Source organism: Scyliorhinus torazame, chromosome 6, assembly GCF_047496885.1.
Source record: "Scyliorhinus torazame isolate Kashiwa2021f chromosome 6, sScyTor2.1, whole genome shotgun sequence".
In the NCBI taxonomy this organism is placed as follows: Eukaryota; Metazoa; Chordata; class Chondrichthyes; order Carcharhiniformes; family Scyliorhinidae; genus Scyliorhinus; species Scyliorhinus torazame.
Window position 1 is genome coordinate 87,048,226 of NC_092712.1, and position 24,946 is coordinate 87,073,171.

The window sequence follows — 24,946 nt, forward strand, 5'->3', positions numbered from 1 at the left end:
CTGGTGCGGACTCGGTGGGCCGGATGGCCTCCTTCTGCACTGTAAATTCTATGATAATTAACAATTCGGTGGGTAGGCTGGTTTCCTACCCAGAGAAGGTGAATGGGGCATTTCAAGCCTTTCATGAAAACCTTTATAGGTCAAAGCCACCAGAGAATGAGCAGGGAATGGCAGAGTTTTTAAAGAAGGTCTGGGAGATTCCCAAGGTGGGGGAGGACCTGTGGGATGAGCTGGAGGCATTGCTGAGATTGGAGAAGGTTCAAACTGTGTTAGGAAAGATGCAAACAAGGCAGGCACCAGGGCCAGATCGGTTCCCAGTGGAATTCTACATGAGGTTTTGCAGATCAGCTGGTTCCATTATTGATAGGGATGTTTAATGATTCTCTCCTGGAAACGCTTGGGCAGGCATCCATCTCCTGAAAAAGGATAAGGATCCCACAGAATGCTGGTTGGACTGCCCGATTTCATTGCTTAATGTAGACACAAAGCTTTTAGCCAATGATCCTGGTGTCGAGGTTGGAACCCTGTCTCCCAAAGGTAGTTGGGGAGGACCAGATGGGACTTGTGAAGGGCCGAAAGATTTTGTCCAATGTGAGGTGACTGCTCAATGTGGTTCTCACCCCAGTGGCTGGCCCGGAACCTGAGATAATTGTGTCACAGGGTGCAGAAAAAGCATTTGATAGGGTCGAGTCGAAGTACCTCTTTGCAGTTTTGGAAGGGTTTGAGTTGGGCCATGGGTACAATTGTTGTACGAGGCACCCTCTACCAGCATTTGTTCGAACACCAGAAGTTCAAGGCAGGGGTGTCCTATGTCTCCCCTCTCTTTTGAGTTGGCGATTGAGCAACTGGCTATTGTCCTGAGGGCCTCAAATAAGAGGAGGATAGTTAGGGGTGATGTGGAACACATGGTGTCCTTGTATGCCGAGGACCTTCTGCTATACATGAGGGATCCGGGGCCAGTTATGATGGAGATAATGAGTATATTGAAGATGTTTGACTCCTTACAAGTTAAATTTGGGAAGTTTGAGTGTTTTATGGTCAACACTTTGAGAGGGGAGTGGGTCTGAGAATTTGGAGGAAGGTTTAGCAGAAGGATAGACCTTTGGGGGGTACTTGCGCTGCCAAATTTGATGTTTTATTGGTGGGCTGCCAAAGTGGAGATGTTCGGGTGGAATGGAGACCTGGGGTCTACCTGGGTGCGAATGGAGTCGGGGCCCTGTATAGGGTCCAGTCTGACTGCGTCTCGGCCATTTTCTCTGGCAAAGTATTCGTCAAATCTGGTGGTTGTCCCAACTTTAAAAATATGGTGGCAACTCAGTCAGCACTTCGAGTTGGGGTCAATGTCAAGCACAATTGCTTCACAGCTCCAGGGTCCCAGGATTGATTCCGGCTTGGGTCACTGTCTGTGCGGAGTCTGCACATCCTCCCAGTGTGTGCGTAGGTTTCCTCCCGGTGCTCCAGTTTCCTCCCACAGTCCAAAGATGTGCAGGTTAGGTGGATTGGCCATGATAAATTGCCCTTTGTGTCCAAAATTGCCCTTAGTGTTGGGTGGAGGTGTTGACCTTGGGTAGGGTGCTCTTTCCAAGAGCCGGTGCAGACTCAGTGGGCCGAATGGCCTCCTTCTGCACTGTAAATTCAATGATAATCTATGATTAGTCTAGGACAAGGGTTCGGCACAACATCGTGGGCCGAAGGGCCTGTTCTGTGCTGTATTTTTCTATGTTCTATGTTACTTGCCACTTATCAGCCAAAACACAAATCTTGTCCAAGTCTTGCTGCATATCGGATGGGCTGCTTTAGTATCCGAGTTGTCACAAATGGTGCGGAACATTGTGCAATCATCTGTAAACATCCTCACTTCTGACCTTGTGATGGAGGGGAAGTGGGCGGCATGGTGGCGCAGTGGTTAGCACTGCTGCCTCACGCCGCCGTGGACCCGGGTTCGAACCCTGCCCGGGTCACTGTCCGGACATTGCGCCACCATGACGCCCACCTCCCCTCCATCAAAATATCTTTGGAAAGTTATCCAAGTCTTCCACCGTGAAGACAAACACAAAATAAGTGATCAACGCCTCCACCATTTCTTTGTTTTCCATCATCAATTCCTCAGATTTACTTGCTGGAGGATCAATACCAGCATTAGTTACTCTTTTATTATTCAAATACTTGTAAAAACCCTCAACATCTGTTTTAATATTACTAGCTAGCTTTCTTTTATACTCAGCTTTCTGCATCTTTCTTATCTTCTGAGTCATACTTTGTTGGTTCTTAAAATCTGTCCAATCCTATACCTACCACTAATATTTGCAGATTTGGGTCTTGTTTATTTCAATTTAATACGATCCACACTCTCTTACTTAGCCATCAATGATGCATCCTTTTCAAAAATTCTTTTTCTCGTCAATGATTGTCCCTTCCTATCACACTCTGGTACCTAAATTGCTGCCCTGGAATATTACTTTCTTTCCCTTTGCTTTACTATATCTCCTCTTGGCACGGTAGCACAGTGGTTAGCACTGTTGCTTCACAGTCTTATCTTATCTTATTATCCATAATATCATATTCTCCCTTTGCTTCACTATATCTCCTCTCACATGATCCCTTCCTCCTCAATTAAGTTTAAAGCTCTCTTTTTTTGCAAGGTGAATTAAATTCAAAATTGAGGAAATTATACCTCACTTCAGAGTCTGGTCAGACCCCTCTAATAAGCGTAGCACTAAACTTTGGGGGGGGGGGGGGATTGGCCTTGAACTGCACATAACACAAGCTCACTAGAATGATACCAGTGCTTAAAGGGTTAAATAATGAGAACAGGTTGCATAAACTTGGCTTGCATTTCCTTGAGCTTAGAAGATTGGGGATTTTACCTTATCAAGCTAGTTTAAATTGATTAATAGATACAACAGGGTAGATAGAGAGAATCGGTTTCCTATGGCAGAAAACTCCAGAACAAGAAGGAATAATCTTAAAAGATGGCATTTTGGAGTAAAATTTGTGAACAATCATTCACACAAAGGGTAGTGAAAATCTGGAACACATGTCCTAAAAAGGCTGTGGATGCTGGGCCAATTAAAATTTACACGGTTGTTACGGAAAGACTTTGGTAAAGAGCAGTCATGATCTAACAATGGCAGACACCTGCAAGGGGTTGAATGCTCCAACTGCGTTCCTTTGTAGCACATGGAAGATTGTGTAATTTGCTTTTGGTTTAGAAACAAAGTTAATATGAGTAACACTTACCACTTGCACTTTAGCATGCTCAATAACTTTTAGAAGATTTGAATTGGAAATTTATATATTTTTAATACATCCTAGTTTTAAAAATCAGAACTAAGCTACTCCATCACATTACTTGCGGTTCTATTTATCCCTTTCAGCTGTTTCTTGTTGCTGTAGTCAGAAAACTATGTTCCCTTAACTAAGCCATCCCATGTTTTCCCCTGTTGAAGTCAAATAACTTAACTGCAGACTCATAGTTCCTGCATCAACCACACCCAATGGCTTCATTTGAATTTCGTAAAGAAAGTGATGTCATAAGAGGGGATAAAAAACTTAGGCAATCCTTAGCCACAACAGTAAGCAAGATACAGTTTCCTGCTATGGAGTACTGAAATCATAGAGGAGTTTGGCAAGATGATCAAGTACTGTTGATGGAAGGACTTCATTAAAAGGAGTGTAATTGAATGGAATAAATGGTTACAACTGATCTTTAAGTGCAAAATATTATCCAATTTCTGCAAATTTAATCCATAATTTCCAAATATTGACTTTCATACTTGAATTCTAGATCTGTATTCAAGTCTCTAGCACAAGTGAATGGGTGAGATCGTCCAGTTCTGCCGCCCCGAGACTAAATTCAAGACAGAGGTCAACAGACCCTTCCAATGATTTGTCAAATTTTCTGTCCTGCCCGCGAGGATTCCTTCAGCGAGCGAGACCGGAAAGTCTAACCCACTGAATTTACTGTAATGCACAATTCAATTTGAAGAAAATGTATTGGGATGTATTATGTACTTATGTTGGGTGCAGGTAAAGTAGAAAAATCAGTTACCTTGGACAAAAATTATAAGTCGCAAGCTCCAGCGATAAGGTTCAATGGTAAATTAACTGTTTATGAAACAGACATCACTGTTCAACTAGCTGTTAATACTCTGTAGAACTCCATTCTGCAATTCACAATTTCACTTTAGAACTGTAATTGGTTGCTGGGATCAGCTGTCAGGACAGCTGTAGCATACTGGGACAACCTGTCACAGCTGTAAAGTAGCCAAGCATAGCTGATTCTTCAAGTATGTTACAGTTTGCACCATAACTAATATGAACAAGTATAAACCTGTAAACTGGAATGGCAAAAATTAAGTTGGGACAGCTGCTTTAAAGAGATGAAACCTAATGCACAAATCAAATGGTTATGAATAGTTTATAGCACACTTCAGCATTACACAGTAGCCCAATCTTCCAAAATATCAGTCAAGATACTAAATTGGACAAGTTTGTAATTCACAGATGAAGCAGTATTCATACTCCGAACTTGCACACTGATCTACAGCTCCTAAATGCTGATGTGCATAAAGCTCAAATTCACCCAATAGGAAATGTGCAATTCAATCCTCATATTTAAAATATTGCGAAATAATTCATGCATCTTACAATACAGAATATTTCCTTCTTTTCAATAAATTTAGAGTACCCAATTCTTTTTTTTTCTCTAATTAAAGGGCCAGTTCAGCTACTCTGCACATCTTTTGGGTTGTGGGGAGTGAGACCCATGCAGACACGGGGAGAATGTGCAAATTCCACACGGACAGTGATCCGGAACCGGGATCGAACCCGGGTCCCTGGCCCCATGAGAAAGCGGTGCTAACCACTGTGGCGCCATGCCGCCCAACACAAAATATATTTCAAATGTTGACATCAACATAGAATGTTGGGATTATTAAGAAAACGGAAATAAGAAAATTTACCATATTTACCTGTATCATCATCATCTGTTAGATCGTCATCTGCCTGTTCAGATTCTGCACCACTGTCATTGCCTTCAACTTTTCCATTCATTTTGCTACAGTCATTGGGCGAGTTGAAAACATTGCCAAGATCTGGATATATAAAAAAGAAAAGTTGTTTTAATTATCAGCCAAATATATCAAGTATGGAATAGAAAAAGGTTATTGATCTCAAAATTCATCCTTTAGATCATACAAATTTGCATATTCAAAAGGTTAAAGAAAATGGACCAAACTGCAAGTATTGGAAATTTGGGATAATCTTCATTAATGAGATGTGGGCATTGCTCACTAGGCCAGCATTTATTGTCCACCCCGAACTGCCCTCGAGAAAGTGGTGGTGAGCTGCCTTCTTGAACCTCAGCAATTCATGTATATACAATAAATGCCACCTGCCATTCCTTTGGTTATTCACTCAATTGCTCAAGTTTTCTGGAATTGTATTAACCTTCACTGGCTCTTGCCTCAGTTACGAGTTATGGATTAAAGCATGACTAACACATAAATAAAGTCTGACAGTTCGAGGAGTGTTGCATTGTTGAATGCAATGTTAAAATCAAGGCCATGTCTGCTCTCCCAGATGGAAATAAAAGGTCCCACAGCACTATTTGAAGAAGAGACATTTATCCTGGTATCCTGGCTAATATTTATCAAACATCACCCAAAAAGATCAGGTTATTTTACTTCATTGCTGCTTATGTGCAAATTTGCTGCTCTATTCCCCAACATTACAACAGTTCACTTCAAAATTTCAGAAAATGCTTTACTAGCTGTAAAATGCTTTGAGATGTCCTACGGTTGCGAAGTGTGCTCTACAATGCAACTACAATTTCTACTCGTCAGTTGGCTGCATAACTTATATGCAAATTTCATGACATTAGAATTATGGCTGAAAAGAAGGCAGGTTGCCAAAGCTTTTATTAAGCCTTTTATTCATCAGGTCTCTGTGCCTGAATGTACGTCACTTCTGGAAAACAGCAATGAATGACATTAGGAGCTTGACTAATAATTTTAAAATGATTGTTAGCGTAGCTATTCGCACACTCAGGATTGTTCAGCAATTGCTGTCCAATTCGGAATCACAGTAGATGTTTTGGAATTTGAAAGCACGGGCTGGTTGAGCACAGTCTGTGCAAAGTTTCAGCAGCATATCGCTCGTTTCAGCAATATTCAGGTTCCGTACTGCCAAGCAAACTTTCCTTCTCCAAACTGTTTTACAATGTGAATTGCAAGAGATACTCACTGCAAAAAATGTTTTATTTTAATGCAGCTCCTGGAGGGAGATGGAGAGATGCAGAGTGGGAATTCCAGGGCATAGTATCCAGATGGTTCAAGACAAGTTAACCATGGTGGGGAAAGGGAAATGTTGGGATACTCAAGAGACTGGAGTTGGAGAAATGTAGAGCCCAGAGAGACTGGAAAATGTTACAGAAATAGTGACGGTCAAGGGCATGAAGGGTTTCAACAGAAGGGTTTGAATTTGTGTCATTGAGAGACTAGTTGTCAATTAAGTTCAATGAGCACAGGGTGATAATTGAGAAATATTGCTGTAGAATAGGATACTAAACTGAAATTATTAAAGGCTGTACAGAAGAGCATTGGAGTATCAAATCTGGAGATGGCAAAGACATGGGTTGGGGGCGGTTTGATGCAGATGCTTCGAAGCCGCAGGATAAAGCTAATTAAATAGTATACAGAAGATTGGATATAATCCAACACAAACATATTTCTGAAGTTTAATTTCAAAAGTTTAATTTAAAGGACTAAACCATGGCAGGACAGCTCCAAGGCATAGTCTGCTCCTCTTGCCCCATGTGGCAGGCTGGGGACAGTTCCAGTCCCCAGGGTCAGCATGTGTGCAGGAGGTGTCTCCAGTTATAGCTCCTGGAAGCTCGAGTTTCAGAGCTGGAGCAGCGGCTGGAGACACTGGAGCATCAGTGAGTCGGAGAGCATCGTGGATAGCACGTATAGAGAGATGGTCACACCGCAGGCTCAGACCCGCAGGCAGGAAAGGAATGGGTGACCACCCGACAGAGCAAGAGAGCGAGGCAGGTAGTGCAGGAATCTCCTGTGGCCATTCCCCTGCAGAATAGATATACTGCTTTGGATACTGTCGAGGGGAATGGCCTCTCAGGGGAAAACAGCAACAGCCAAACTCGTGGCACCACGGTTGGTTCTGCTGCAGAGGGGAGGGGTGATAAGTGTGTCAGTGCAATAGTTATTGGGGATTCAATTGTAAGGGGAATAGACAGGCGTTTCTGTGGCCGCAAACGAGACTCCAGGATGGTATGTTGCCTCCCTGGTGCTAGGGTCAAGGATGTCTCAGAGCGGGTACAGGATATTCTGGAGGGGGAGGGTGAACAGCCAGTGGTCGTGGTACACATCGGTACAAATGACATAGGTAAAAAAAGGGATGAGGCCCTAAAAGTAGAATACAGGGAGCTAGGAAGGAAGTTAAGAAATCGGACCTCAAAAGGTGGTGATCTCAGGATTACTACCGGTGCCATGTACTAGTCAGAGTAGAAATGACAGGATATATAGGATGAATACGTGGCTGAAGGGATGGTGTCAGGGGGAGGGTTTCAGATTCCTGGGGCATTGGGACCGGTTCTGGGGGAGGTGGGATGGTACAAACTGGATGGGTTACACCTGGACAGGACTGGAACTGATGTCCTGTTTGCGAGAGCGGTTGGGGAGTGTTTAACCTAATGTGGCAGGGGGATGGGAAACGATGCAGGAAGTCGGAAGGTAGTAAAACAGGGATAGAAACAAAAGGCAGTAAGGGGGAAAGTGTAAGGCAGAGAAGCCATAGTCAAAAATCAAAAAGGGCGACAGTACAAGGTACAGTGACTGAGGGGCGCTCAGTGAATAGGCCCAATAATACTAAAAGGAATAAAACGGGAAGTAAAAACATAAATGGAAAGCGACGCGATAGGTTATTACATGAAGATATGGGTTCAATGACAAGGAAAATTAGGAGAAAAGTTAAGAGGAAAAATAACTTTGGAGACGTTACTGATCAAGGTATTCAGATTCAAAGCAGAGGTATTAAAGCCAACATAAGTGTACTTTACCTGAATGCTCGTAGTATTCGGAATAAGGTAAATGAGTTGATGGCGCAAATCATCGTGAATGACTATGATTTAGTGGCCATTACTGAAACATGGTTAAAGGATAGTCACGACTGGGAGTTAAATATTCAAGGGTATCAAACTATTCGGAAGGACAGAGTAGATGGTAAGGGTGTAGCTCTGTTATTTAAGGATGGCATCCGGGCAATAGTAAGGGATGACATCGGTGCTATGGAGGATAAGGTTGAATCCATTTGGGTGGAAATCAGGAATAGTAAGGCAAAAAAGTCACTGATAGGAGTAGTCTATAGGCCACCAAATAGTAACATTATGGTGGGGCAGGCAATAAACAAAGAAATAACTGATGCATGTAGAAATGGTACAGCAGTTATCATGGGGGATTTTAATCCACATGTCGATTGGTTTAACCAGGTCGGTCAAAGCAGCCTTGAGGAGGAGTTGATAGAATGTATCCGCAATAGTTTCCTAAAAAAGTATGTAATAGAACCTACGAGGGAACAAGCGGTCCTAGATCTGGTCCTGTGTAATGAGACGGGATTGATTAATGATCTCATTGTTAGGGATCCTCTCGGAAGGAGCGATCACAATATGGTGGAATTTAAAATACAGATGGAGGGTGAGAAGGTAAAATCAAACACTAGTGTTTTGTGCTTAGACAAAGGAGGTTACAATGGGATGAGAGAAGAAAAATGAAATAAAAATCACTTATTGTCACAAGTAGGCTTCAATTAAGTTACTGTGAAAAGCTCCTAGTCACCACATTCCGGCGCCTGTTCGGGGAGGCTGGTACGGGAATTGAACTGTGCTGCTGGCCTGCTTTAAAAGCCAGCGATTTAGCCCAGTGTGCTAAACAAGCTAGCTAAGGTAGACTGGGAGCAAATACTTTATGGTGAATCAGTTGAGGATCATTGGAGAACCTTCCAAGCGATTTTTCAGCAAAGGTTTATACCAACAAAAAGGAAGGACGGTAGAAAGAGGGAAAATGGTCCATGGATATCTAAGGAAATAAGGGAGAGGATCAAATTGAAGGAAAAAGCAAACAAAGTGGCAAAGCTTAGTGGGAGACTAGAGGACTGGGAAATCTTAAGGGGGCAACAGAAAGCTACTAAAAAAACTGTAAAGACAAGATAGATTATGAGAGTAAACTTGCTCAGAATATAAAAACAGAGAGAAAAGTTTCTACAAATATATAAAACAAAAAAGAGTGGCTAAGGTAAATATTGGTCAATCCGGTAATAATAGCTTCATTGAAAATTTGGAGGCAGTTTCGCCAACACTTCGGGTTGGGGGCAGGGTCAAGGGAAATGCCGATTCGGGGGAACCACAGATTTGAGCCAGGGAGGTGGGATGGAAATTTCCGGAAATGGGAAGAGAAGGAGATTAAGACGCAAAAAGATTTGTTTCTTAGGGGTCGGTTTGCAGGATTGAAGGAGCTGGAAGTGAAGTATGGGCTGGAGCAGGGAGAAATGTTTAGATACATGCAGGTTCGAGATTTTGCCAGAAAGGAGATACAGAGCTTCCTGGAGGAACCGGCCTCCACATTGCTTGAGGAGGTGCTGACAAAGGGGACTGGAGAAGGGGGTAGTGTCAGCGGCGTACGGAGCTATTTTGGAAGATGATAAGGCACCACTGGAAGGGATCAAAGCAAAGTGGGAGGAAGATTTGGGAGAGGTCATAGTGTGAGTTCTGGTGTGAGGTGCTCCGGAGAGTAAATGCCACCTCATGTGCGAGGTTGGGGCTGAAACAGCTGAAGGAGGTATACAGAGCACACCTCACGAGGGCGAGAATGAGCCGATTCTGTGAAGGAGTAGAAGATGTGTGTGAGCGTTGCCGTGGGGGGGGGGGGGGGGGCTAATCACGTTCATATGTTTTGGTCCAGTCCAAAGCTAGAGGATTACTGGAAGGAGGTTTTTAGGGTAATCTCCAAGGTGGTGCATGTGAAACTGGACCCAGGTCCCCGGGAGGCCATATTCGGGGTGTTGGACGAGCCAGGGTTGGAAACAGGTGCGGAGGCAGATATCGTCGCCTTTGCCTCGTTGATCGCTCGAAGGCGGATCCTGTTGGGATGGAGAGCAGCTTCTCCACCCTGTTCCCTGGCGCGGCGGGGGGACCTGTTGGAATTCTTGACTCTTGAGAAAGTTAAGTTTGAACTGAGGGGTAGGACGGAGGGGTTCTACAAGTCATGGGCATTATTCATTATACACTTTCAAGAACTGGATAACATCGAACATTAGTTTGGGGGGGGTGGGGGGGAGAAGAGGAGGGTTGGGGGGACTGTGTGTATTAAGGGTACTATGGGTAAGCCCCGATTCCTTTTTTGTCATTTATGTAAACATGCGGGTTAATGTTTGGGGTTTGGTGGAAGGAAGGGATCATTGTTATTCTTATGGAGATTGACATATTTGTTGCTGATTATTGTTTATTGATGGTGGGTGTAAATGTGGGAGAAAATGTGAAAAAGGAGAATAAATTTTTTTTTATTTTTTAAAAAAAGGTAAATATTGGTCCTTTAGAGGATGAGAAGGGAGATTTAATAATGGGAGATGAGGAAATGGCTGAGGAACTGAACAGGTTTTTTGGGGTCGGGCTTCACAGTGGAAGACACAAATAATATGCCAGTGACTGATGGAAATTAGACTATGACAGGTGAGGTCCTCGAGATGATTGTTATCACTAAGGAGGCAGTGACGGGCAAGCCAATGGGGCTAAAGGTGGACAAGTCTCCTGGTCCTGATGGAATGCATCCCAGAGTGCTAAAACAGATAAATTGCAAATGCACGAGTGATAATTTACCAAAATTCACTAGACTCTGGGGTGGTCCCGGCGGATTCGAAATTAGCAAACGTGACACCACTGTTTAAAAAAGGCAGAAAGCGGATAATTATAGGCCAGTTAGTTTAACTTCGGTAGTAGGGAAGATGCTGGAATCTATCATCAAGGAAGAAATAGCGAGGCATCTGGATGGAAAATGGGTTCATAAAGGGCAGGTCGTGCCTGACTAATTTAGTGGAATTTTTTGAGGACATTACCAGTGCGGTAGATAACGGGAAGCCAATGTATATGGTATATCTGGATTTCCAGAAAGTTTTTGACAAGGTGCCACACAAAAGGCTGCTGCATAAGATAAAGATGCAAGGCATTAAAGGTAAAGTGGTAGCATGGCTAGAGGATTGGTTAATTAATAGAAAGAAAAGAGTGGGGATTCATGGGTGTTTCTCTGGTTGGCAATCAGTAGCTAGTGGTGTCCCTCAGGGATCAGTGTTGGGCCCACAACTGTTCACAATTTACATAGATGATTTGTAGTTGGGGACCAAGTGCAATGTGTCCAAGCTTGCAGACGACACTAAGATGAGCGGGAAAGCAAAAAGTGCCAAGGATACCTGAAGTCTGCAGAGGGATTTGGATAGGTTAAGTGAATGGGCTAGGGTCTGGCAGATGGAATACAATGTTTACAAATGTGAGGTTATCCATTTTGGTAGGAATAACAGCAAAAGGGATTATTATTTAAATGCTAAAATATTAAAACATGCTGCTGTGCAGAGAGACCTGGGTGTGCTAGTGCATGAGCCGCAAAAAAGTTGGTTTACAGGTGATTAAGAAGGCAAATGGAGTTTTGTCCTTCATTGCTAGAAGGATGGAGTTTAAGACTAGGGAGGTTATGCTGCAATTGTGTAAGGTGTTAGTGAGGCCACACCTGGGTATGGTGTTCTGTTTTGGTCTACTTACCTGAGAAAGGAAGTACTGCCGCTGGAGGGTATGCAGAGGAGATTCACTAGGTTAATCCCAGAGCTGAAGGGGTTGGATTACGAGAAGTTGAGTGGACTGGGACTGTACTCGTTGGAATTTAGAAGGATGCGGGGGGATCGTATAGAAACATATAAAATTATGAAGGGAATAGATAGGATAGATGCGGGCAGGTTGTTTCCACTGGCGGGTGAAAGCAGAACTGGGAGGCATAGCCTCAAAATAAGAGGAAGTAGATTTAGGACTGAATTTAGGAGGAACCTCTTCACCCAAAGGGTTGTGAATCTATGGAATTCCTTGCCCAGTGGAGCAGTTGAGGCTCCTTCATTAAATGTTTTTAAGATATAAAGACAGATAGTTTTTTGAAGAATAAAGGGATTGGTGTTCGGGCTGGAAAGTGGAGCTGAGTCCACAAAAGATCAGCCATGATCTCATTGAATGGCGGAGCAGGCTCGAGGGGCCGGATGGCCTACTCCTGCTACTAGTTTTATTATGTTCTTATAACAGACAATGGTACCGAGATGGCCACTGTGATGAAGAGGATCTGGAGTCGGAAGCTCAGCTAGGGGTAAATAGAATGGCAATGCTGCACAAGATTTGGTTGAACTGGGAACAGTGGCAGGTGCGTGGTATGTATTTGGTGGGAAGGGTGGTGTTTTTAGTAGTGACTGTATAACTTCTCAAAGTTTAACTGTAGGAAATTGTGCCTTATCCAGGACAGTATGCCAGACAAGCAGACTGATAAGACACAGGGACAGGGCAGCTGGGAGTCAAGAACAGTTTGAGATGTTGGACTGATTGTCTTCAGTGTATATCGGGAAGCTGACCTGGAACTTTGGTTGATGTCGCCAAGGAAAACGTGTAGATGTGGAAGAGGAGCGTTTAAGAATAGATTCTTGGAGGGCTCCAGAAGTAACAGTGTGGGGGAAGAGAAGGGCATTATTGCTGGAGATGCTCTAATGTAATTTCAATAATTCTATTGTGCTCACTTTTTAATATTACTATAGCTTCTATGAACTGGGGTGGATACATAATTTTGCTGGAGCAAAGTCCTGAAGCGCGAAGACTACTTTTCATAACTTATTTAAATCCACATTTACTTGCAGCTATTTCATGCGACAGACCATCTTGGATAATGAATCAAAAACACAAAGCAATTCTTGAAACTTAGTACAATCATTTGCACCCATCTCACAGCATGTGCTTGCTAAAATCCCTGTAGAGAAACATTTTAAAATAGAAAGGAATCCCCATGATGCCAACGGAAAGAAAGTCATTGGACAAGATTTCAGCCTGCACAGTGGAAAATAGTCACAATATGATTTTCTCTGGATCAGCCAATTCATTGCCAGAGGGCAAGCTTGCTGTCCAATTAAAGTCAGCAGCAGGCTCCCAAAGCTGGAGGGCCAGAGGCTTTCCAGATTTAAAACAGCAGCAGGATATCGTGGCAGGTGAGGGAAACAGTGTTGCAAAGTGGAGGTGCCCCTCTCCAACTTTTTTTAAATTAAAAAAATGGCTTTTGCAGCCAGGCCATCACAGATAGATAGGAAGAGGATATTTTCTCTATAGCATGACCTGTGACTGTTGTTGAACCAAGGCAGGTAGTAGGGCCTCTAAGCTAGCCTAGGGCACTGATCCTTCCAGCGATTGGGTGGCCACGAACAGGCAGCTAAACTAGCCCCTGGAGAACAACTAGAAATTCCAGTTGGCCTCTGTTAATGGGCCTTAATCAGATAATCAACTATTTGCCCTATTACCCTTCCCCATTCCATCTCCAGGCAGATGACCCGGCGACTTGATGGGTCTGAGCTAGTCCACAGGTTGGTGAGACTATATTTAGCCCTCTCATTCTTGATGAAGGATGAAAATCAAGCCCCTAGAGTGTCATTTGACTGCTTATGGGTTATACAAGTAAATTATAATTTATTTTTAAAATATCTATGAAAAAGTTCATGAATTAAAGATGAAATTAAGAAGCTTTTCAATCAGATAGGACAACCCAGATGTCTTAACCTATTTTTATTGTATAGTAGCTTTCAATCTGTGCTGTAATTAAGCAAATTATTGCCAATGGATCAAACTTCAAATTCAAATCTTTCTTCTCTTCGGATGTTTGACTTCTTCATGGCTGTGTTGACGACTTCCCAAAGCAAGGGGATCATTCAGCCTTTCCTCCAAATGTTCTATTTTTGTCCTATCACTGTCCTCCTGAACACACACACACGCACGCAGCGCACGCACACACACACAACACACACTACACACACACACTCTCTGTGGCTACGCACTCTGTCGGGTTCCTCCCCTCTGTGCCCTCTGGTAACACAACGATCCGCAGGTTTTGCTGGCGGAACCTGTTCTCTTGATCGTTGGCTTTTCCCTTCAGTACCTTATGGGTTGTGACCAGCCTTGCACCTCAGTTTTGAGTCAGGAGATCCGCTCTGCCTGGTCATAGGCAGCTTTTTCTAGGTCCCGCACCATTGCCTCTTGGGCCCCCAGTCTCCGCACCACTTTGCCCATTGCTTCCTTTATGGCAGCCATCACAGCCTCTACTGCTGACCCCATCACCGCCATGATGTTGCCTTTCACTGCTTCTCTATGCCTCTGGAGTTCTGTTGTGATGAACTCCATCATCGCCTGGGTTAGCGATTCCTCAGGGTCGGTTCTCGGCCGCCACCTGGGTCTCCCTGTTCAGAGCTCAAGGTTTTCCTCTCCCTCCTCTTACTGCCTTTGCAGCCTGATTGCTGGCTCGTCAGCACCCTGGTTGATACAGCAGTGGATGGAGATGCCCTTTTGGCAGGGTTGAAAGGTGTAATTCAAATTCCTCGGCAAGAGTCACCTTTAGTGTGACCGCTCAGCTCATGGCCGCCATCGGAAGTGATAAAAATATCTTTAATAAGGCAGTTGACCCTTAACAAGTGAGAAGTCAACTCTTTTATGCTTGAAACAGATTTCGCATTGTTTCCACAGTTTTAACTCGTTTTACAATTGTCAATTATTGCAGCAGTCAGTTTATGAAATGTTCTTAAAATAAAAATATTGTTACCACACGAACTCCAGCTTAAACGCCTTTGGTCTAATGCAAATTTGTTGAGAGTTTGCTAATTGGGCTGAGTGAATAAAGAGGGTGAAATGCACTTCCTTCAGGTTTAAAATCTTGATTCAATTTAGAAAAATGAGCTGTTTTTTCTGCAATTAGTATTAATGCCCATTTGCTGAAGATTGCTACTGGCAAAAAACTGAAAAAATAACATTCCATATTACTGCACAATGTCCACATCAGCCATCCTCAACTTCATGTTGAACTATTCAACTGTGACATAACCACTTCACACAAAGATCAACTCTTTTACTGAATCATAGAATTTACTGCGCAGTAGGAGGCCCTACGGCCCATCGAGTCTGCACCGGCCCTTGGAAACAGCACCCTACTTAAGCTCACCCTATCCCCCATAACCCAGTAACTCCACCTAACCTTTTGGACATGAAGGGGCAATTTAACATGGCCAATCCACCTAACCTGCAAATCTTTGGACTGTGGGAGAAAACCGGAGCCCCCGGAGGAAACCCTCGCAGAGGAAGTGCTAATTCCACACAGTCACCTGAGGCCGGAATTGAACCTGGGTCCCTGGAGCTGTGATGCAGCAGTGCTAACCACTGTGTTGATAACTTTTCACAAAATAATACTATTTTCCTATCTTTGAAAAAAAAAAATGAACCTCAGACATAAAATCAACTTGTCGGATATAAATAAAATGCTCATCCAATACATTAATGGCCCTCTCAGATGTGACAGTGGCTTGGCTTGTGGTTAACGTCCTTGGTGGATTATTTTTCATGAATCATCCCAAGTCCCAGCCAGTATTTTCAGCAGTAAAAACTTACGTAAAAATCATTCTTCCATTCAATAAACAGTAATGCTAAATAAATATGGTTTCTTACCTTCAAGTGACTTAACCACTTTCTCCAATCGGCCTGCACAGCCAACGCGGATGCAGAAAGTAGAATAGCAGGATATTCATTATTTAAACATGCTTTAAACAAATGATAATGCATTGATTTTTTAAAGACAGCATATAAACAATTTTCAGTTAATGTGATCAAAATAAACAAGAGCTATAAAAAAAAAACAGATAAAAATCATGGAAATGTTATATAAAACTTTCTGAAAGATCTAACCTGCTGAGATTGCATACGGCGATATTGGTTGTTTTTTGTCATCAACAAGTTCATAAAACGGTCCAAGAACTCGAAGCAGCTCCTCCACCTCCTCAGTCATTGGCATGGATTCAAGGATCTATAATGCGAAAAGCAGATAATTCAAAAGGCCATTCAGCAACAAAGGTGAGCTCTGTTCCACGCTTGAAAAAGAACACTGAATAAGAGCGGGAAAATTCCATTCATCAAACAGTCTGAAACATCTGGAATTGCAAGAAAATAGCTTAAAATTCTGCACTATTTCCACCATTGCAACCCTGTACACATCAAAGCAGCGGGGCGGCACAGTGGTTAGCACTGCTGCCTAACAGCGCCAAAGACTTGGGTTCAATTCCGGCCATAGGTGACTGTGTGGAGTTTGCACATTCTCCCAGTGTCTACGTGGGTTTCCTCCAATGCTCTGGTTTCCTCCCACAAATGTGCAGGTTAGGTGGATTGGCCATGCTGAATTTCCCCTTGTCCAAGGATGCGTAGGTTAGGTGGGATTGCTGGGATAGGACAAGGAAAGTGGCTCTGGATAAGGTTCTCTTTTAGAGGGTCAGTACAGACTTGATGGGCTGAATTATATACTTCTGTGTTGTGCTGTAGGAACTCAATGGTTCTATGTGCTCTTCTATTCTATGGTTCTATTTGGGCCCTCACAAATGACATGATTGAAATCAGGCATGCACCAAGGAAGGAAATAGCAAGTGCTAATGCATATCTTTGAATATAAATGGACGGGAAAACAAAATCATATTTCATTGATAGTTACAAAAGCCAAAAATAATCATATTAATCCAAGCTCCATAATTCACAAATAGTTCAAAAACTTCCAATATAGAATTAACCCCAGTAACTAATCATGACTGTTGAAAGTGAAAGTCACCATAGTCCCTGAAGGCCAGAGGCTGCTCTCCCCTTTGAGAGCTGACTGGTGGGGATTTCACCTGAGGGTCACCACACCTCAGGCAAAGGGCAAGATTGAGAAGGCAGGGCCTTCATGGATAACCTCAGCTGGTACAGGAATTTAACCAGTGTTGCTGGCGTCGCTCCACATCACAGACCGACTGTTGAATATTCTATTAATCAGTTGTGTTAAAAGATACAAAATAGTTAATTTTAAAATTAAAAAAATTAGACTTTCATACGGTTTTGTTTAAGCTCTCAGTCTATCTCTCTCTCCCTGGCTGCATTCTAACCCTTGAGACGATGGTTTGTGCCTTGATGATTAATTCTTGTTTAACATCACCTGGTATGGCCCAGGAGTCCAACTCTGACATGGTAGTCTCTGTTGCCTTTGCCACCAATGAAGACAATGGGCTGAGAAGATGCAGAATTCGCTGGTTCCGTTTTCTCTGGGCACTCTTCTTGGCTTGCTCGGCTTTCCATTTTGCCTCGCCTCTTCCTCCAGAGGTCATGACCATCAGTGACTGTCTTCCTTTAGCTTATGCCAATGTTTGCCATCTTTATATCTCACTTCTAGGGGTCCTTGTATGAGAGTTGTGACCCTGTCGTCAGTTCGATGTACAGATTTGGGTATGCAGCCATCATCGAACATATGAATTAGAAGCAGAAGTGGACCACTCAGCCCCTCAAGCCTGCCCCCACATTCAATAAGATCATGGTTGATCGGATTGTAACCTACACTCCACATTCCCACCTACCCCCTATAAACTTTCACGTCCTTCCTCATCAAGAATTTATCTACCGCTGCCTTAGAAATATTCAAAGACTGCTTGCACCACCTTTTAAAGAAGAACGGTCCAAAGAATCACAACCCTCTGGGAGGAAAGAAATTCTCCTCACCTCGGTCTTAGATAGGCGACCCTTTACTTTTAAATAGTGACTCCTAGTTCTAGATTCTCTCCCAAGATGAAACACCCTCTTCACATCTACCTCATCAAAACCACTCAAGATTTTGTATATTTCAATCAAGTAACCTCTTGTCTTCTAAACTCGAGTGCATACAAGCCTTGTCCGTCTAACCTTTCCTCAAGACAACCCACCCGTTCTCGTAAACCTTCTCTGAACTGCTTCCAAGCATTAAATTTTTTCTTAAATAAGGGAATTCAGCTGTTGTCATGGGCGGAGCTACAGAGTCGAACGGTGAGTATTTAAACTAGCTGCTTTGCAGATTAAACAGCGGCCACAGGGTCTTTGGGGATAAATTTGAAGAGTGACATCACAGCAAACAGTGACCTGATTGGCTGGTATGGAAAGTGCCCCAATTGGCAGTAGCTGGGAGAAATGTAACGCTTCGTCTGTTGGTAAGTATTGTGATTGGTAAGTAAAATCTTTATTCCTTTCACTTATTCATTATTTGATATTATATCTGTAATCAGTTAAGGTAAAGTAAAAATGGCAGGAGATCCCAGACCCATGTTAGGCTCCTCGTGCTCAATGTGGGAGTTCAGGGACACAGCCGATGCCCCTGACTCCTTCATGTGCGGGAAGTGTGTCCAGCTGCAGCTCCTGTTAGACCGCATGATGGCTCTGGAGCTGCAGATGGACTCACTTTGGAGCATCCGCGATGCTGAGGAGGTCGTGGATAGCACGTTCAGTGAGTTGGTCACACTGCAGATTAGGATTGGTGAGGGAGACAGGAATGGGTGACCAAACGGCAGAGAAAGAGCAGGAAGGCAGTGCCGGTGTCCCCTGCAGTCATCTCCCTCCAAAACAGGTACTCCGTTTTGGATACTGTTGGGGGAGATGACTCACCAGGGGAAGGCAGTAGGAGCCAGGCTCATGGCACCGTGGCTGGCTCTGCTGCACAGAAGGGCGGGAAAAGGACTGGCAGGGCTATAGGCATAGGGGATTCAATCGTAAGGGGAGTAGACAGGCATTTCTGTGGTCGAAAACGAGACTCCCGAATGGCATGTTGTCTCCCGGGTGCACGGGTCAGGGATGTCTCAGATCGGCTGCAGGACACACTGAAGGGGAAGGGTGAACAGCCAGTTGTCGTGGTGCATATAGGCACCAACGATATAGGTAAAAAACGGGATGAGGTCCTACAGTCAGAATTTAGGGAGTTAGGAGATAAGTTAAAAAGTAGGACCCCAAAGGTAGTAATCTCAGGATTGCTACCAGTGCCATGAGACAATCAGAGTACAAATTGAAGAATAGTCAGACTGAATATGTGGCTTGAGGTATGGTGCAGGAGGGAGGGGTTCAGATTTTTGGGACATTGGAACCAGTTCTGGGGGCGATGGGACCATTACATATTGGATGGTCTACACCTGGGCAGGACTGGAACCAATGTCCTTGGGGGTGCTTTTGCTAACACTGTTGGGGAGATTTTAAACTAATGTGGCCGGGGGATGGGAACCAGATTAGGAAGTTAGAGGTCAGTAAAGAGGCAGCAACTAAAGCCAGTAAGGTACTTGGTTGAGGGAAGGGCAAGATTGGCAACTAAATATCCCAGGGTATAGATGCTTCAGGAGGGATAGAGAGGGAGGTAAAATGGGTGGAGGAGTTGCATTACTTGTTAGAGATGATATCATAGCTGTGATTAAGGAGGGCTATTCATTCGAGGATTCGAGCACTGAGGCAATATGGGGAGAGCTAAGAAATAGGAAGGGTGCAGTAACATTGTTGGGACTTTACTACAGGCCTCCCAAAAGCAAGCATGAAGTAGAGGTACAAATATGTAGACCGACTATCGAAAAATGTAGGAGCAATAGGGTGGTCGTGATGGGATATTTTAACTTCCCCATCATTGAATGGGACTCGTATAGTGTTGGAGGCGTAGTTGGACCTCAATTTGTAAAACGTATCCAGGAGAGTTTTTTTTAGAACAATATGTAAACAGTCCAACTTGGGAAAGGGCCATACTGGACCTGGTATTGGGGAATGATCCCAACCAGGTGGTTGAAGTTTCAGTCGGTGATTACTTTGGGAATAGCGATCACAATTCCGTAAGTTTTAGAATACTCATGGACAAAGACAAGAGTAGTCCTAAAGGAACAGTGCTAAATTGTGGAAAGGCCAAGTATAACATAATTCGGCAGGAGCTAGGGAATGTGGATTGGGAGCAGCTGTTTAAGGGTAAATCCACATTTGAAATGTGGGAGTCTGTTAAGGAAAGGTTGATTCGAGTGCAGGACAGACATGTCCCTGTGAAAATGAGGGAAAGAAGTGGCAAGATTAGGAAACCATGGATGACGGGTGGAACTGTGAGACTAGCTAAGATGAAAAAGGAAGCATACATAAGATCTAGGGGACTTAAAACTGATGAAGCTTTGGAGGAATATCATGAAAGTAGGACAAATCTCAAACGCATAATAAAGAGGGCTAAAATGGGTCATGAAATATCTTTGGCTAACAGGGTTAAGGAAAATCCCAAAGCCTTTTATTCGTATATAAGGAGCAAGAGGGTAACTAGAGAAAGGATTGGCCCACTCAAAGACAAAAGAGGGAATTTATGCATGGAGTCAGAGGAAATGGGTGAGATTCTTAATGAGTACTTTGCATCGGTATTCACCAAGGAGAGGGACATGACGGATGTTGAGGTTAAGGATGGATGTTTAAATACTCTAGGTCAAGTCGGCATAAGGAAGGATGTTTTAGGTATTCTAAAAGGCATTAAGGTGGACAAGTCCCCAGGTCCGCATGGGATCTATCCCAGGTTACGGAGGGAAGCGAGGGACGAAATAGCTGGGGCCTTAACAGATATCTTTGCAGCATCCTTGAGGTCCCGGAGGACTGGAGAATTGCTAATGTTGTCCCTTTGTTTAAGAAGGGTAGCAGGGATAATCCAGGGAATTATAGACCTGTGAGCTTGACGTCAGTGGTAGGCAAACTGTTGGAGAAGATACTAAGGGATAGGATCTATTCACATTTGGAAGAAAATAGAGTTATCAGTGATAGGCAGCATGGTTTTGTGCAGGGAATGTCATGTCTTACAAACCTAATAGAATTATTTGAGGAAGTGACAAAGTTAATTGATGAGGGAAGGACTGTAGGTGTCATACACATGGACTTCAGTAAGGCGATGGCAGGTTGATGGAAAAAGTGAAGTCGCATGGGGATCAGGGAGTACTAGCTAGATGGATAAAGAACTGGCTGGGCAACAGGAGACAGAGAGTAGTGGTGGAAGGGTGTCTCAAAATGTAGAAAGATGACTAGTGGTGTTCCACAGGGATCCGTGCTCGGACCACTGTTGTTTGTGATATACATAAATGATCTGGACGAAGGTATACATGGTCTGATTAGCAAGTTTGCAGATGATACTAAGATTGGTGGAGTTGCAGATAGCGAGCAAAATATAGATAGAATGAAAATGAAAATCGCTTGTCACAAGTAGGCTTCAATGAAGTTACTGTGAAAAGCCCCTAGTCGCCACATTCCGGCGCCTGTTCGGGGAGGCTGGTACGGGAATTGAATCGTGCTGCTGGCCTGCTTGGTCTGCTTTAAAAGCCAGCGATTTAGCCCAGTGTGCTAAACCAGCCACGTAGATTGGAGAGTTGGGCAGAGAAATGGCAGATGGAGTTCAATCCAGGCAAATGCAAGGTGATGCATTTTGGAAGATCCAATTGAAGAGCGGACTATACGTTCAATGGAAGAGTCCTGGGGAAAATTGATGTACAGAGAGATCTGGGAGTTCAGGTCCATTGTACCCTGAAGGTGGCAATGCAGGTCGATAGAGTGGTCAAGAAGGCATACAGCATGCTTGCCTTCATCGGACGGGGTATTGAGTACAAGAGTCGGCAGGTCATGTTACAGTTGTATAAGACTTTGGTTAGGCCACATTTGGAATACTGCGTGTAGTTCTGGTCGCCACATTACCAGAAGGATGTGGATGCTTTAGAGAGGGTGCAGAGGAGGTTCACCAGGATGTTGCCTGGTATGGAGGGTGCTAGCTATGAAGAAAGGTTCAGTAGACTAGGATTGTTTTTGTTGGAAAGACGGAGGTTGAGGGGGGAATTATCAGAGGTATGGACAGGGTGGATAGCAACAAGCTTTTTCCAAGAGTGGGGGTGTCAATTACAAGGGGTCACGATTTCAAGGTGAGAGGGGGAAAGTTTAAGGGACATGGGCGTGGAAAGTTTTTTTACGCAGAGGGTGGTGGGTGCCTGGAATGCTTTGCCAGCGGAGGTGGTAGAGGCGGGCACGATAGCATCATTTAAGATGCATCTAGACAGATATATGAATGCGTGAGGAACAGAGGGAAGTAGATCCTTGGACAATAGGCGACAGGTTTAGATAAAGGATCTGGATCGGCGCAGGTTGGGAGGGCTGAAGGGCCTATTCCTGTGCTGTAATTTTCTTTGTTCTTTGTTCTAATACTGTACACAGTGGTCCAGATGTGGTCTCACCAATACCCTATACAACTGAAGTATAACCTGCCTACTTTTGTATTCAACTCCGCTTGCAATAAACAATAAGATTCTATTAGCTTTCCAAGTTACTTGCTGTATCCGCATACTAATCTTTTGCAATTCCTGCAGGAGGACACCTACATTCCACTGTATCTGAGAGCTCTGCAATCTGCCACAATTTATTTTTCCTGCCAAAATGGACAATTTCACATTTGCCACATTATATTCCATTTGCCAGATCTTTGCCCACTAACTTAACCCATCTATATCCCTTTGTAGCCTCACGCCCTTTTCACAATTTACTTTCCTACCTATTATTAAGCAGTTATCTGAACCAATTTTAAATGGGGGTTACAGGGATAGTAGTAGATACGTGGGCTTCAGTCGGGTGCTCTTTGTAAGGGCCGGTGCAGACTCGATGGGCCGAATGGCCTCCTTCTGCACTGTAAATGATTCTATGATATGTTCCCTCTTAATATCAGCAACTTTGTAAATATGGCACGAGCCCTTTGCTCATTGTGCAAGCTGGACACCAACACAGGGTGCATTAAAGTATCCTCTGTGATGTTTACCTGGTCAGATCATTGCTCACTGTGTATCATGCATGCTCACAAATGGGCCTCAGGCCCTCACTTTCAGACTTGAAAAGTGGCCAGTCTACCTCAAATGACACTGGAAGATGAAGTTAGCTAGTTCATGCTTCTACCAGGCAGTAGCAACAAGTGATATTTTCAACTGCCAGGGTGCTGTCGACCACACAAATGAGTAATGTGGGATATGAATTTCAGTGCTGGTGTGATGCCAAGTACATAAGCTGCACATCCCAATGACTGGCGGATCACATCAAACAGCACAACCATTTGTCTTCTTGCAATTGACAGAGTACGACCAGACTCTAAAAGCCCGTGTTTGCAAAACTCAGAACTATTGTCTAATGTTAGATGTGATTCCATGATTGGTTGGCATTTGCTTTGACAGCATGTTTCTTTTAGTCAACAGTACTCAAGTTCTGTACTACCAAGTGCTTATTTATTTGAAGTACTTCTACAATACAATTGGGTGTACAAGATCCAGATTTAGTCAGATTCCAATCTTAAGTATTATCAACCTGCAGAAAACAAAGATAAGGAATAGGGAGAATCAGAAATTCTCTAATAAAAATAAGGACTTATAAGAAGAAAATGAGATGTGAATACAAAATTCAGAGAACAGAAAGGTCCACCTAAAAAAAATTGAGAGTGGCCTACCCTGCACATCTTTGGGTTGTGAGGGTGTGACTCACGCAGACACGGGAAGAATGTGCAAACTCCACACATGACGACCCAGGGCCGGGAACGAACACGGTCCTCGGCTACATAAGCAGCAGTGCAAACCGCTGTGCCACACTCACATATACTAATGAGACTCTTAGTGGTCAGTCGGTGAATTACAACATAATCATGATATTGCATGATGTGGAGATGCTGGCATTGGACTGGGGTGAGCACAGTACGAAGTCTTACAACACCAGGTTAAAGTCCAACAGGTTTGTTTCGATGTCACTAGCTTTCGGAGCGCTGCTCCTTCCTCAGGTGAATGAAGAGGTATGTTCCAGAAACATATATATAGACAAATTCAAAGATGCCAGACAATGCTTGGAATGCGACCATTAGCAGGTGATTAAATCTTTATAGATCCAGAGATGGGGTAACCCCAGGTTAAAGAGGTGTGAATTGTGTCAAGCCAGGACAGTTGGTAGGATTTCGCAGGCCAGATGGTGGGGGGTGAATGTAATGCGACACGAATCCCAGGTCCCGGTTGAGGCCGCACTCATGTGTGCGGAACTTGGCTATAAGTTTCTGCTCGGCGATTCTGCGTTGTCGCGCGCCCTGAAGGCCGCCTCGGCGAACGCTTACCCAGAGATCAGAGGCTGAATGCCCTTGACTGCTGAAGTGTTCCCCGACTGGAAGGGAACATTCCTGCCTGGTGAATTCAGCAAAACAAATCTGGAATTCTAAACCTAATGACGACCAGTCGATTATTGTAAAAACCCACCTGATTCACTAATGTCGTTTAGGGAAGGAAATCTGCTGTCCTTACCTAGTCTGGCCTGCGTATGACTCCAGATCCACAGCAATGTGGTTGACTCTTAAATGCTCTCAGGAATGGGCAACAAATGTTGGCCCAGTGGGGGAACAGGATGATCAGCCATGATCATAATGAATGGCAGAACAAGCTCATAGGGCCAAATGGCCTATTCCTGCTTCTATTTTCTCTATTTCTACTCTCCATTTCCAGTCTGCTAACCAATTCTCAATCCATGCCAATATATAACCCCCAATCCCATGTACTTCAATTCTGCACACTAACTTCTAATGCGAGACTTATTCAAAAGCTTTTTGACAATCAAATTACACCACATGTGCTGCTTCATACATTCTCTACTGATTACACCCTCAGATTTCAATAGGTTTGTCAAACATGATTTCCCTTTCATAAGTCCATACTGACTTTGTTGAATTCTGTGATATATTCCAAGTGCCCTGTTATCACATTCTTTATATAGACTCGAGCATTTTGCCTGCTTCTGATGTTCGGCTAACTAGTCTGT

General features: G+C 43.8%; 1 protein-coding gene across 5 annotated transcripts in view; it reads right to left on the reverse strand.

Annotated features, from left to right (window-relative positions):
• acbd5a (acyl-CoA binding domain containing 5a) overlaps positions 1–24,946 on the reverse strand; it is a 211,814-nt gene that overhangs the window by 46,876 nt on the left and 139,992 nt on the right. For 2 of the 5 annotated variants that reach the window (XM_072508428.1, XM_072508424.1), the window contains 3 exons: positions 16,019–16,136; positions 15,782–15,814; positions 4,965–5,096 (listed from right to left, as the gene is read on the reverse strand). In XM_072508428.1, the coding sequence (XP_072364529.1) occupies positions 4,965–5,096; positions 15,782–15,814; positions 16,019–16,136 (283 nt within the window). The remainder of the gene's footprint in view (positions 1–4,964; positions 5,097–15,781; positions 15,815–16,018; positions 16,137–24,946) is intronic. The other 3 variants (XM_072508425.1, XM_072508427.1, XM_072508426.1) reach the window with 3 other exon arrangements.